The sequence below is a fragment of the Tursiops truncatus genome, chromosome 3, assembly GCF_011762595.2.
Source record: "Tursiops truncatus isolate mTurTru1 chromosome 3, mTurTru1.mat.Y, whole genome shotgun sequence".
In the NCBI taxonomy this organism is placed as follows: domain Eukaryota; kingdom Metazoa; phylum Chordata; class Mammalia; order Artiodactyla; family Delphinidae; genus Tursiops; species Tursiops truncatus.
In genome coordinates this window covers 896,644-909,933 of record NC_047036.1, presented here as the reverse complement: position 1 = coordinate 909,933, position 13,290 = coordinate 896,644, and the positions used below count along the sequence as shown (strand labels likewise).

Here is a 13,290-nt window from a genome sequence, read left to right as displayed (position 1 = left end):
GGGTTTCCAGGAGCCATAGGGGGCAGGTGGGTGTCAGGCCTGCGAGAGAAGGAAGCCCTGGTGGGTGACCGGTGTCAGGGTAGAAGCAGCACATGTGTCACCCACGGTCCTCTCCAAGGTGGCTGAGGATGGAGGGCATCTGAAATGTTCCCGTGGGACCCCGGGCAGGCACGGGGTGGGGGAGATGCGGCCCTGTGGCTTTGTTCCGTGCTCCCTGCCCCCGTCCGGGGCTGACCGTCGGGGGCGCGTCTCTGACCGAGAGTCCAGGCGGGGACCCTGGGGGCTCAAGTGGGTGTGGAGCTGGAACGGGGCTGCCAACAGCATCACCTGGCTAGGTGGTGGTGGTGATGGGCAGGGCGGGGCCTGCAGAGCACAGAGCAGGTCCGGGTGTGGACTGAAGTTGCCCCGGGCGCCCGGAGAAGGCGGAGGCAGAAGGGGGGCAGGACGGGGTCTTGGGCGGATGCTGGGATGGGTGACCCCGGGGCCGTGGGAGGAGAGGTGAGCGAGTCTGGGGGGACCTGCGGTGGTGGGCTCCCCCTTCTCCCCTGCCCCAGAGGGGACGTGGCTGGTAGGGAAGACAGCGCCTCTGGGGTCCCAGGCGGCCAGGGCGAGGGCGGGGCGAGGCCGGCATGCCCGCGGGCAAGGAGGAGGGGCGCGGCGCCCAGGGCTTCCTTCCTGACTCATCGCTCCTTTCCTGCCCCCAGGACACCATCACCTGGACGTGGCAAGGCCCCGGAGCGTAAGTCAGACCCCGCCCTGTCTTGTTTGTCCTGTCCTCCCAGGAAAGCAGGCCCGCTCCAGTGACCGCCGTGCTGCGTACTTTAGCAAAGGCAGAAACGGAGCGCAGGGCCACTGCTGCTGGGCGGCAGTTCGGTTCGGCCCAGGGAGGCTAGCTGCACGAGGCTGGCCTTCTTCCCACTCCTGGATTCCAGGGCCCTGGCGGGAACGTAACTGAGAACCTCTCTTCCCGCCTGTGTCTGTCAGCTCGGCGATCAGCTGCACACGGTCGGCCCGGAGAGGAGAGGGGAGCGTGGGGCCTCCTCCCGCGCGGCCGCTGGGGGCGTACGGGGGTCCAGGCGCCGGCATGTGGGCTGGCGTTCGGAGGCGGAGGGCCGGGCGGTGAGGCCACGCAGAGCGCTCTGAGGCCCCTGGCGCATGGGGGGGGGGGGAGGGGCAGTGCTGAGGCTGGAGGGCAGAGTGGGCGGAAGCTGGGGAGTGTCTGGGAAGGGGATCCTTCAGGGTCCCAGTGGCCTGGGCATGGGGATGGCATGATGTAGGGCCTGGGACAGCCAGGAGGGGCCGGGGTCGGGTAGACGAGACCTCCTGAGCCGGAGGTCAGACAGGGCACAGCCAGGCGGGTGTGCGTGTGTTTAATAAGCTCAGTGGCGGCTTCTGTTTAATCAAAGTAGGCTTGTCACTCAGCGGTGTGTTTAAGGTTCAGGTTTAGGCTGAGGAAGGCGCCGCATCCCCTCGGGAAGGAGCATTGCCTGCTCGGTGGTGCTCTCTGCAGGGGAGCGGGGTCTGGAGACTTTAACTAAAAGGAATTGGGAAGCTTTTAACCAGTGCTGTAAATCCGTTCATTTTTAAGGTTGAAAATCCTGTGGCTCACGTTGTGTCAGTTTCACAATCAAGTGGAAATTGAGGTTTGTATAGATACAGTGTTACACAATGTTGTGTGGGAGTTTATACAGATGCCATGTTAGACAATGTTATTCTGTCTGTATTGTTATAATGTTACATTGTGGTCTCTGTAGATACAGCGTTACACAATGTTATTTTGACGTCTCTATACATATAATGTTATATGGATACAATGATATATAGGGGTCTCTGTAGATATAATATTATACAACGTCATGTTGGTATCTGTACAGATCCAAAGTTATACGTCATCTGTCTTGCTTTGAACTTTTTCCATTTCGCGTGGCTCCTCAAAGGTGCTTCCCAGGGGGTTTGCATCAACTTTGTGTCTCTTGCGTGACTGTTTATCCATTCAGATAGGATTTTAAAAATCAACAGGAAGCTAAGCCCGCCATTCTTTTATTATGGTTAGCATAGCTTAAGGGCATACCTGCAATTACTGATTCTTTTGGCTTCTACTTCTACCCAGTACTGACACTGCTGATATCGAACTGCTAAACTTATCATACTGTTATCCTGTTTAATACTTGGTCAGACCAGGTAGACTGCCTCCCCGCATTCAGCCCGTTTCCAAAGTCACAATACCTGTCCTCCCTACTCAGATAAGTATGGTCACATTCATGCAGCCTGTAAACTTAATTGAGTGGATGAGGAATAGGGTTTATTTTCTTCAAAGGGGAGTTAACCTGCTACTCCTACACCTGAACATGAGAGATGAGTCTTACACAGCTTAAAGCATTTCATTTGCTACCTTCTGATAAATACTGCAGAGTAATACCGAATTTACAAATGAGCCCGGCTTTCAGCCAGGTTTTTCACTTCAGTAGAACATAAGCCGCTTAATTATGAAGGACTGGGCTGGAAGGGCCGTGGCCCGGGTCCAAGGGTGGCTGGCCTGCAACCCACGGTATTTTATGTGGCTCGTTTGCTGGTGGCCGAGAGGCAGCAGCGGGGAGAGACTCCAAGGAAGATGCTCTGTTTCAGACTGGTTTCTAATTTGAAGAGTTGGAAAGAAACTGTATGGCTTTGTGAAATCACTCTAAGTTCTTTGCGTCACTCCTACAAGACGCCAGTGCTGATATGAGGAACTGTTGCAACTTACAAAGTTTTTAAAAAGGTAGCAGTAAGCGAGAGACTAGCATTATACGATGAGAACTGATAGGATTTGGGGATGTTCCTGTATTCTTGAATGTCCATACTAAAGAAAAGGGCTCGGTGATGGTCATTTTCCTTTTCTACAATGGGGGGTCGGCACAGGCTGTGAGACGTACTTATTTAAAACACGCAGAGACACACGTTCCTGGGACAGTTTATTATATTCTGCAAATGCAGTGGTTGTCAAAAAGCTAATAATAGTCTTTCAAGTGGAAATAATTTGTCGTGTTACCCGCAACACAAAACTGAGACTTTAGAAGTGGAAGCACACCTGCGATTCTTTCGATTGCAAAGACTAAGCCCCTGTGCGAAGTCGTAAGCACGACTCTCTGGCTTCTGTGTCGGAGGAGTGGTGCTCCTGCTGAGGAAAGGTGGGTTGTGAGTTTACACACGTGTGCGTGCATGGGCGGCAGTGACAACTCCAGAGACGATGCCGGTGGAGGGCGCTCTGACAGAGATCCTGATTTGTCCGGGAGCAGGTTGTCATCGTGGGGGGGGGGGGGGGGGGGGGGGGCGAGTGCAGTGTCTCGTGCTCGTGCAGGTAACCGGCGTCTCTGTGTGCACAGTTCCTTCCCGTGTACACCCCGTCGGAGGAGGAGAAGCAGGACCCCGCTCTGTACGCCAGCAACGTGCGGCACGTGATGGCAGAGTGAGTGCGCGCCCCTTCCGCGGCGGGGAAGCCCCGGTGCCCTTGGCCACCCTGAGTATTTGTTACCCAGGGTCCGTGTCCGCCAGTGCCGTGGCCTCGCTGTAAAGCCAGTCAGCGGCGTCGGGGAGGCGGCTGGAGCCAGCCTAGGCTGGGCATCGGCCAGCGTGTGCTTGGCTGCGTGCATTGTCTCCTGATCCTGTTGGAGGACGTTTCTGCTTGTTCAACATTTGGAAGATGGTTCATTGCCACTTAATTCTGCACATTGCAAACGTCCCCATTAGCCAGCAGTCCCCACGGGGGCTGCGTCCGTGTGCGTCCCTTGGAGACAGGCAGCGGGGCCTGGGCTGGTGCGTCCTCGACACGTGCCATCTACCCAGACAGCGTTACCAAGGTTCTGCCTCCGTCCCGCCGAGCCGAGTGTGGTATTTGTGCACTTAATCTCGCGCTGCTCGTACCACAGTGTGTGTGTAGCTAGGAATATTCTCACCTCCTACTTCCCTGCAGTTCCCGCTTGTTTCGGGCCCTGGCAGCCTCAGCGCAGACCCCAGGTGCCTTCACCCTTCCTCTCAGTCCCAGCCCCTCCCTCCCCTCCTCTCTCCTCCGGGGCAGAGGCTGCCTCTGAGTTCGGCCACTGCGGTGCCTGGAGGGGTGCTCGGACGGCGTCACCTGTGGGGAGGGGCACACGGCTGCCTGGCGCGACTTAGTTTCTAAGGGAAAGTCCATCTCCTCGCGAGGGATGCGTCGTCCCCGCTCTGGTGCGTCCTGTGAGACACGCTGAGCGAGGTCATGCGTTTAACCTCGGTACACGTGAATTGAACTCAGCCAGGCGTTCAGTCCGCCCAGGCGCCCTCAGAGTTAGGCGCCGGCAGTGGAGTCCAGCCAGACGCGCCCGCTCCCCTCAGGCCCCCCTTCTCCGAATCCCACATGCGGACACAGAGCTGCCGGGATGCGGGAGATTCTCAACTCCCAGCGTTTGGGAAGTCAGGGCAGTGAGTGACACCCTTGATCAACCTCTAGATAAGAAAATAATACCCACAGAGTCGCAGGCCTGACAGGTTAGGTGTAATTTTTTGTTGTCGTTGTTCGTGTTCAGACAAATTAACTACTAAATATTTTAAATATGTATCCTAAAGAAACTTCTATGGCATCCTATAATCGGTGTTAACAGAGACACGTCATGTTCAGTGGAAAAGGGCAGAAACCCATCGGGTCTCCCCTTGCCTCACAGCCAGAACCACGGGCGTGGGCCGTCACCTGCCTGGTCTTTAGTCACACCGGGGCTGCACCCGGGAAGGGCCGGGGTCCCGACAGCTTTGCAGGCGGCCCTGAGCCAGCCCCGTCCCCCTTCCCGTGGATAGCCCGGGAGCTCCTGGGGCGCTTCTGGCGTCCGTCCCCACGCGACCAGGCCTACGCGCTCCTAAGGGGAGCTTAGCAGCCCCGGAAAGAGGCCTTCAGCTTCGCTGTTTCCTTATTACCTGACGCACACAGCGTTGCCGTGGCAGCAAGGAGCTATAGCGGTGCCCCAGTACCCGCCAGGGGCTGGTTCCCGGACCCTCGGAGACCAAAACCCAAGGATGCTCGAGTCCCTCCTGTGAGACAGTCTAGTGCAGCCGCCCCCCGCGTCCTTGGATCCGGAGGGCCGACTGTCCCATCGGAATGAGTAAACGCCCTTTCAGTGACGGAGGCGGGCTTGGGGGCCAGTTTTCTGTATGTGGTAAATTTCCTCCCGTGAACGCGCTTTCCATGATAGTCAGGAGAAGGCCATTTTTCTAGAAATCTGACGCCGCCCTTGGAATGACTGGGTTCTGACTCTCCCTCTCACTTCAGGGTGGTACCAGCACAGATAGCAGCGGCCCCTGCTGCCCGCAAAGATGACTTGAGCTGAACTGAGCACCACTGCGGGCAGCGTCGTCCTCTTCAAGGCGCTAGATGCATGCTAGCTCCCTAGAGGGCGGAAACCACAGCGATAGAGGCTAACCACGAAGCCGGGCGGCCCCAGGTGCCACGTAACTGAGCTTTGGGTCAGCTCTCCGGCCTTTATGTTTAGCTGAACGTGGTCTTTATTCTATTTATTGATTTGTTTGTCTGTTCCTATTTTGGCCACACCTCGAGGCATGTAGGGCTGTTCCCCGACCAGGGATGGAACCCGGGCCGCTGCAGTGAAAGTGGCAAATCCTAACCACTAGGCCACCAGGGGACCGCCTGAACGTGGCCTTTAAACATCACCTTCCCGCCCACCTCAGCGTCCAGCGCGCTCGCTCTGCTGCCCCGAGGGGCCGGCTGATGGCAGTGCCCTCCTCTCCCGCAGGGCCCTGGGCGTCTCCGTAACTGACTACACGTTTGAGGACTGCCAGCTGGCCCTGGCGGAAGGCCAGCTTCGTCTCCCCGCGGACACGTGCCTTCTCGAGTTTGCCAGGCTGGTGAGGGGGCTGGGGTGAGTTCCCTGCTGCTTTCTCTCGAGCACCCAGTTGGAGGCAGTGCTCCTGTGGGCGCCTGTGACGCCCACCAGGCCACCGCAGGGTCTCCGCCTGGGCACTTGGTGACCGAGCTGGAGGTCACGGGTGGCGGGCGATCGAGATAATTAATGGTGCTTTTTCTGAGGTTTGGGGTTTTTTTCTTTTCTCTTTTTTTCAAATTCCACACAGAAGTAAGTGTCTTAAACCCTGAATGGTCGGCCCCGGCTGTCTCTTTAGGGACGCGCCCCACCCGCCACCACCGTCCGCCATCCCCTGAGGACCTGCCTAAGGGTGGGGCCCGCACACCCACAGGGGTGTCAGTGCTTGTGCGGACGCTCACACAGGGCACACTCGTGCCTTCAAGCTCCTGGAAGAGCCTCTCTTCTCGAGGACTGACTGCTGCTTGGTCTATGAATCGTTTTAATGTTTTGTTGGGTCTTAATACATGGCAGTAAATCTGCCATTTTCAGCATTTTGTAATTTTATTGAAAAAGAATGTTCCCCTCATTTTTTGTTTAGGCTAAAACCAGAAAAACTCGAACGCGATCTGGACCGACATGCAGAAAGCGCGAGGATGAAGCAGGGCGGGAGCTTGACGCTGCCCAAGTTCGCGGCGCAGCTGGAGGTCCCCGAGTCCCGGGCGCTGGAGGACCTGTTTGCCCTGTTTGATGAGGTACGGCCTTGTTGGGGGGGCTTGGGGGCAGCTGTTTCCCTTGTGATAGAAATGTTCTTCAGACAATTTTGGAAGCAGAGAAGGGGAGACCAGCCCTTGTTGCCCATCCTGCCAGCCACCCAGTCTCTGGGGGTATTTTCTCCCCAAAAGATGCTGTCGAATGCACCTAGAAATTTGGCTTTAAATCAACGTTTGCTGATAAACACGCCTGTAGTTGGGGTTTTTGTAAGCGGGTTGCCAAAAGGCCTGTGACGTCACACCCATGCTCGGGAGGGGGCAGGGCTGTCCCTGAAAGCGTCTCTTCCCAGAAGGGCGGCGGGGAGATGGACATGCGGGAGTACGTGGTCGCCTTGTCCGTCGTCTGCCGGCCGTCGCAGACCCTGGACACCATCCGGCTGGCGTTCAAGGTAAGTGTGGCGTTCACGCGACCTGTAAGTTGTGGGGTCGGTGAGACCTGGGTCACGTGAGGCCTGTGAGACCTTTTATAGCCCTTATGACTTTGGTAAACTTGCCGTCTGCCTGCTCTTCTCACATAAGCTTGTACTGCAGCCGTTGTTTGTAAAGAGGCCGGCAAACCTCCTCTGCTTTATTTCTCCCTGGAATTTAAAGAGCCCTCACTCGTAAGAAGAGTGTGGGGAAGGGTCTTCCTGAGTCCTGGACGCCTGAGCGGGACCAATGGGTTCTGTCTCCCAACACGGCCTCCCCATCAGCGTGTTGACCAGAGGAAAGCAGGGCTTTGGGACTAAGGAGCCGCCTGCCCCGGCGTAGCCCAGAGCCAGGCCGTTCACCATGGGTGCAGTGAGTCTGGGGAAGGCCCATTATGGGGTCCCGGCCCGCCCGCAGATCCACCTGGCTGCCCTCAAGCATGGCCTCACCTGGTCAGTCCCCTAGGGTGGAGCTGGGCTCGCTTTGCCACCTAGACACATTCTGTCTGTGTCTCACAGGTGCAACTCACATTAGCCAGACTCACGAAAATATGATGTATAGGTCAGGAAGCCGCGGTCACTCACTGCCGGGAGAACCCCTTCTCTCCCTCCTGACCCTAGCAGACCCTCTCCATGGCAGACTGGGAGAGTCCCCCACGGTGCAGGGCGGCTTCTGCGGGCCAGGCCACGGGGGCTAATCAGACGGCGGCGGTCCTTGGTAGCGCCCTGTCTCGGAAAGCCTGTCCCCTCCGGCCTTGGCGGGCACCTCCCAGGGTTGCCCTTGGGCTCAGCGCCCCTGTGCCGGTGCTGCCTCGGCCACGCCCATCTGGTGGCCCTGCAGCAGCTTCTCTGACATCTTGCGGTGGACTCTGCTGCCACGACAGTGGCTGGCAGGGAGGTGGCCAGCTTGTCGCTCAGTGAAACAGCTGAGCGTGCGCACGAGCACCTTGTAGCAGCGCTACCAGGCCCCACCGGAGGGCAGGTGCGAGGGCTGCGGGGAGGACGGCACCGCTTGTGCCGCCTTGTGGGTCCCGGCACTGCTCCACGGCGACCTCCCCTGCGGTGACCACCCCTCACGGGCCCCCCGGGAAGGCAGACGGCCCCGCGCCCGGGCATCCCCACAGCGGGGCCGGTGTGTCCTGCTCATGTGGACATCCCGCCGCGGGAAGCCCACCTCTAGGCGGGAGGGCAGAGTGAATGCTCCAAGAAGTTCCAGGGGTTGGGGAGCAGATTGGTCAGGGGGCCCCCAGCGTGGGGAGGAGAGCCCACAGACAGCGCAGCGGTGACGGCCCCCAGCTCTCCTGCAGCCCTGGTCAGGCTGGTGGGGGGGGGGGCAGGGGCCGCTCCTCCCAAACTAGGGCAGCAGGAGGAGGACGTCAGGAATTCACGGCGCAGGATGGAATGCAGTCGTGTGCTGGTCTCAGCCCGTCGGTAGCCAGGGCTGCGGCTGGACTGGCCCCTGGGGCTCTCACAGGGTGACTGCAGTGCGCCCTCGGCAACAGCCATCAGGGAGCTTGGAAAAGAAAGGTCTGTTACTCACAGGTCTGGAGGCACACGGCGTGCCCTGGGGGCAGCGAGGTCACAGCTCACGGGGCGAGAGTGTGGATCTGGGGCTCTGCCTTTGTCAGGGTTGAGGGTAGGGGCCTAGGGTTTTGGGGGTTCACTCTTTCTTGGCGAATTTAAAGCGTAAGAGTGGGAATTAGGGCACGGGAGAGGAGAAGCGGGGTCCCTGAGGTGGTCAGTTATGCGGGTCACCCAGGGCCTTCTGGAAGGGGGACCTCATGGTGGCGGGGCGGCCTGGCTCCTTTCCTGGTGGTTTCACTGGTCACCGCGACTCACAGCCGCAGTGTTCATTCAGGTGGGCATCCGTGAAGTGGGCACCTCGCAGCCAAAGGCTGAACGCCAGGTCCTCACGTTGCAGTGTAGATACCACCCTTTCTTGGTGGATTTAAAACACAAGAGCAGGGCTTCCCTGGTGGCGCGGTGGTTGAGAGTCCGCCTGCCGATGCAGGGCACACGGGTTCGTGCCCCGGTCCGGGAGGGTCCCACATGCCGCGGAGCGGCTGGGCCCGTGAGCCATGGCCGCTGAGCCTGCGTGTCCGGAGCCTGTGCTCCGCAACGGGAGAGGCCGCAACAGTGAGAGGCCCGCGTACCGCAAAAAAAAAAAACAAAAATAAAAACACACGAGCAGGGAGCTGAGGGCTCCCGGCTACCACCTGCCCGAGGTGCTGAGGGCTCCCGAGGGCTCGGTCGTGCAGCTGAGTTCCGGCCCTTCTGACCCTGTGCTATCTGGGCCGGCCGGAGAGCTGGGAACGCGAAGGAGGAGAAGCAGCTGCCCTGGATAGTCGGGGCTGGCGGGGCCGCGGGGTGACTCCTGCCCCTGCCTTGCAGATGTACGGGTCGCAGGAGGACGGCAGCATAGACGAGCACGCCCTGTCCAGCATCCTGAAGACAGCCTTGGGCGTGGCTGAACTGACCGTGACCGACCTCTTCCGGGCGATCGACCAAGAGGAGAAGGGCAGGATCACATTCGGTGAGTGGCTGGGAGCTGGGGAGGACGCCCCTAGTGCGAGGTGGGGGAGGCAGTGCCCCCTGCACTCTCGCCAGGCTCTCCTGAAACCTGGCAGGGCTGGGGTGGGAGCTTCCAGTCTCGCTTCTGCAGGCCGTTAACAGAAGCACGTTCCCAGCCCAGCTGTAAAGTAGGCGCCATCCCCGGGGCTGCGGCCGGGCTGAGGTCAGGGTCCCCGGTGGGGGAGGGACTCCGTGCCCGGCCCGTCAGGACCGATTCCTGGGGCATCTCCTCTCCCGGGGTTTTGGCTGCGTCACCTGTCGCCACACAACGCGGGACAGCCGAGATCCTCGGGAACTGGGACCGGAACCCGCCTGGGGACCGAGGCCGGGGGTGTGGGGGCAGCAGGAGCCCCAGAAGGCGGCCCGCTCAGCGCGCCGGCCCGCGTGCACATCTGAGGATGAGCCCATAATCTCCCTAAAGTAAGAGGAGACGTTTGCTCAGGAAAGGTCATTGTGCACGTTGTGTTTGGATGTGTTTTTAATCGCGTCCAAATGTCAGGCAGGTGCCGCAGCGCGTTGGTCCGGGTGTGCGCGCGTGTCTGCGCTAAAGGGGGCCGCGCCTCCCGGGGAGCGGGTGCTACTGCCGAGGCTCGGAGCCCTGACCGACTACAGACTCCCCGTGGAGGCAGCTCCGCTCCCAGCGGGAGCACGCGTTTCCCTGCAGCCGCTGGAGCTTGCAGTGCCCTGGGCCCGGGCCTCTGAGCATCACCGAGCCCGAGGGCGCTCCCCACCCCGACGCCGGGACCCAGGGCCACCAGGAGACACAGAGCCGCGCAGGCCCCACGATGGCTCGGGGTGACTCTCTGTGCACCCGGTGTCCCCAGGGCCTAGCTGTGTCCATCGAGGCTCCTGCCTCGGGGGTATGAGGCCGCTGCCAGGATGTGAGCACGCAGAATACATCCCTGACTTGACCCTTTAGTTTCCCCAAAGCAGGAGTAGCCGAAATGACGTGAGAGCCACCCTGGTCTTCACACAGAAAACTGAGGTGCGGTGCCTCTCGTGGCCTCCCGAGGGTCCATGTAGATGCCACGACGCCCCCAGGGTGTGAGTGGGGCGCCAGGGAGAGACCCCAGACTCTAGACCTTTGCCCCCGCAGGCCGGTAACCAAGGTGCCTTTGTCTTTCCAGGCGACTTCGAGAGGTTTGCCGAAGCGTACCCCGACTTCGCGGACGAATACCTGTACCCCGAGCAGACGCACTCCCAGAGCTGCGCACAGACACCCCTGACTCCCACCCCCAACGGCTTCTGCGCTGACTTCAGCCCCGAAAACTCGGCCGCTGGGACGGAGCCTTTTCGTAAGAAGCTGGACTAGGACGTAAGGTTCTGGAGAGACGAGGCATCTCCGCAGCCGCCGCCCCGTTTGCTGTGACAGCATCCGGGCTCCACGCTCCCACACGCGCTGTCCCTTTCCTGCCCTCGGGCCCGAGTCCTAGAGCAGCGCGGGCCCGAGGCCGTGGCTGTGCGTGCCCTGACGGGCGGGCGCGGTGAGCTCACGGGGGCGGCTCCTGGAGCTCCCTTCCCGGCGGCGGCACTCGGGGGCCGGCCCGGGCGTTGCTCTCTTTTCACCTCGAGCCTCCCGTTTTGTTTCCATCCTCTCCCACCGTCCCTGCTGGTCCGTTCCAGGCTGCGCAGGCCGGCGGCTGCCACGCGCACCTGAACGCGGGACGTGTCACCCGCGTATCGATTCCGGCACAAAGTCTCTGCCGACCTCGGTGGAATCGGTGGGCAGACCCGCCATCTGATTTTTCAACGTTTCTATATTTGCAGGAGCTCATGAGTATTTTATAAACTTCATTTAGATACTTCAGGAAACACTCAGCATTTTTTTACGAAAAGAGAATTGCTTTTCTACTTCATCTTCCTTGGAGGGTCAGGGGATGTTTACTTACAGGCCCTTTTCCTGACAGACCCTGAGGCTGTCTGGGGCTTTGAGCTAACTCTCCCTCCGGCCTCTCTCGACCAGGGAACTCCTCTCCGCTGAGGCACCCAGCCCGGAACCACTTTTTTGTCTCCTCGGTCCTTTACAAACCCCCTCTTTTTATACCAGCTTGGGGTTTCTGTTTCCGTGCGACATGATCTACTTCACCAAAGTGTCAGCTCCGATCAGAGCATTGAATGTCGGGGAGATGAGGTGGGCCGGGGTGTAAATGGCGGGGGCGGGGTTTCCTGTCTCCCGGGCCGGGTGCCCCAGGGGATGGTGACACTCTGGAAGGCCCCGCCTGCGCTGACTGTCCCCCCATTCGCACCAGGGTTCTCGGGGCATCTGGAGACGGATGAGCCTCGGGGAAGGAGGGGGTGGGAAGCAGCGGCAACGGGCAGTTGGGGCGCCCGGGGGGCCCGGGGGGCTCCAGTCCCTCTCTATGTCCGGGGGCGTCAGTGGGGCGCAGCGCCACCGGGCTCGGGGAGGGGCTCCAGGTGCTGTCTTCACTCTCATGAAACCACCTTGATTCATGTCCTTGTGACATAACTAGAAACCTGTCCTCAAAGCACAATGACAACCACACACTGAGTCTGTTCCCTGAAGCAAAGCCTCTGGGTCTGTTTGGGCAATTTTTTTTGGTTTCTAATTTCTCCTGGGGGCATCTCCATAGGAAGGGACCACCAGAGCCAGAAGTACAGGGGAAATGTTTACTAACTGCCTGAGGCTTGGAGATGTGCGTGTCTACGGTTAGACGTCAGAAAAAGGAAACACCCTTAACTTCCTACGGTTAGACGTCAGAAAAAGGAAACACCCTTAACTTCCGTTCATTCCGAAGCCCCTCCTGCCCCGCGCAGGGTGCGGGGTGACTGACATTCCAGGGCGCCGCCCGTCGGGCACAGAGCTTCCCGCACGGCCTTGGTAGCGACCAGGACTGACTTCATGATCGTGGGATGCGTGGAGTTTCATTTTTAAAAGAGAAAAACCCACACCTGGCAATGAAGGAGGTGAACGAACTGAGATGTTCCGAGGAAGGGCCTGGGCCCTGCGTCTGTGGATGAAGGGTTTTTGAATGAAATGCCGCTGTGCGTTTTCAGGAAAAAATCTCTGATAAACAGACATCGAATGGATGTTTGTTCCTCCTGATAACTCTTCTCTTTCGTAGCGACTTAGGGTCGCGGGCATCCAGAACTGTGAACGTACAGAGCTCGGGACTGAATCCCCTTGTGTGGGGCCAGGAGCCGCAGGGGCGCCCGCCGCCTGCAGAGGCCCTGCCGGGCGCGAGGGGGTGGGACGGGTGCCTCCCAACAAACTCGGGGTTTTCAATGGAACGAATAAAACGCAAAGTCTTATGTACTTGAGGACGTATTTGTTATGTGCGGTTTTTTTCATCAGAAAGACAACAGCGGACGTGACGCAGGCTGTGACAGGAGAACCAGTCCCGCTGAGATTTCTCGGTGCTTTTCTAGGACGTTGGGGAAGCATCGTAATTGAACTTCTGTAGAAAAAGCTTTCTGGATGGCAAAGGGAGGGTCGGAGGTTTCACGGGCACGCAGACAGCCGCTGACGCCTCACAGAACTCAACCTCGTAGGCTGTTTGCCGACCTGCTGAGTTGGTTTCTATAATTTCTCTGCGAAACACGCACCTTCTATGTACGCTTTGTCGAGCGGAGAGAGACAGGGATCTTGAATTCGTCCTATTAAGTCAGTGAGGGATTTAGAAATAGAAGTGAAAGAAAGAGCTGGCGTACTGCAGTCCCGAAAACTGTAGAGGAGAAAATTGAGGTTGTGTAGCCAGCGGC

The 13,290-nt window shown here is 59.2% G+C and overlaps 1 protein-coding gene across 2 annotated transcripts in view; it reads left to right on the top strand.

Moving 5' to 3' along the window:
- The window catches only part of LPCAT1 (lysophosphatidylcholine acyltransferase 1), a 41,024-nt gene extending 28,180 nt beyond the window's left edge, over positions 1–12,844 (top strand). The window contains exons 7-14 of one of the 2 annotated variants that reach the window (XM_033852744.2): positions 705–739; positions 1,589–1,643; positions 3,363–3,445; positions 5,754–5,879; positions 6,421–6,574; positions 6,886–6,981; positions 9,391–9,532; positions 10,698–12,844. In XM_033852744.2, coding sequence (XP_033708635.1) covers positions 705–739; positions 1,589–1,643; positions 3,363–3,445; positions 5,754–5,879; positions 6,421–6,574; positions 6,886–6,981; positions 9,391–9,532; positions 10,698–10,882 — 876 coding nt within the window. In that variant the 3' untranslated portion in view covers positions 10,883–12,844. Of the gene's footprint in view, positions 1–704; positions 740–1,588; positions 1,644–3,362; positions 3,446–5,753; positions 5,880–6,420; positions 6,575–6,882; positions 6,982–9,390; positions 9,533–10,697 lie in introns of both variants that reach the window. The other variant, XM_033852743.2, reaches the window with a different exon arrangement.
- The last annotated feature ends 446 nt before the right edge of the window (positions 12,845–13,290 follow it).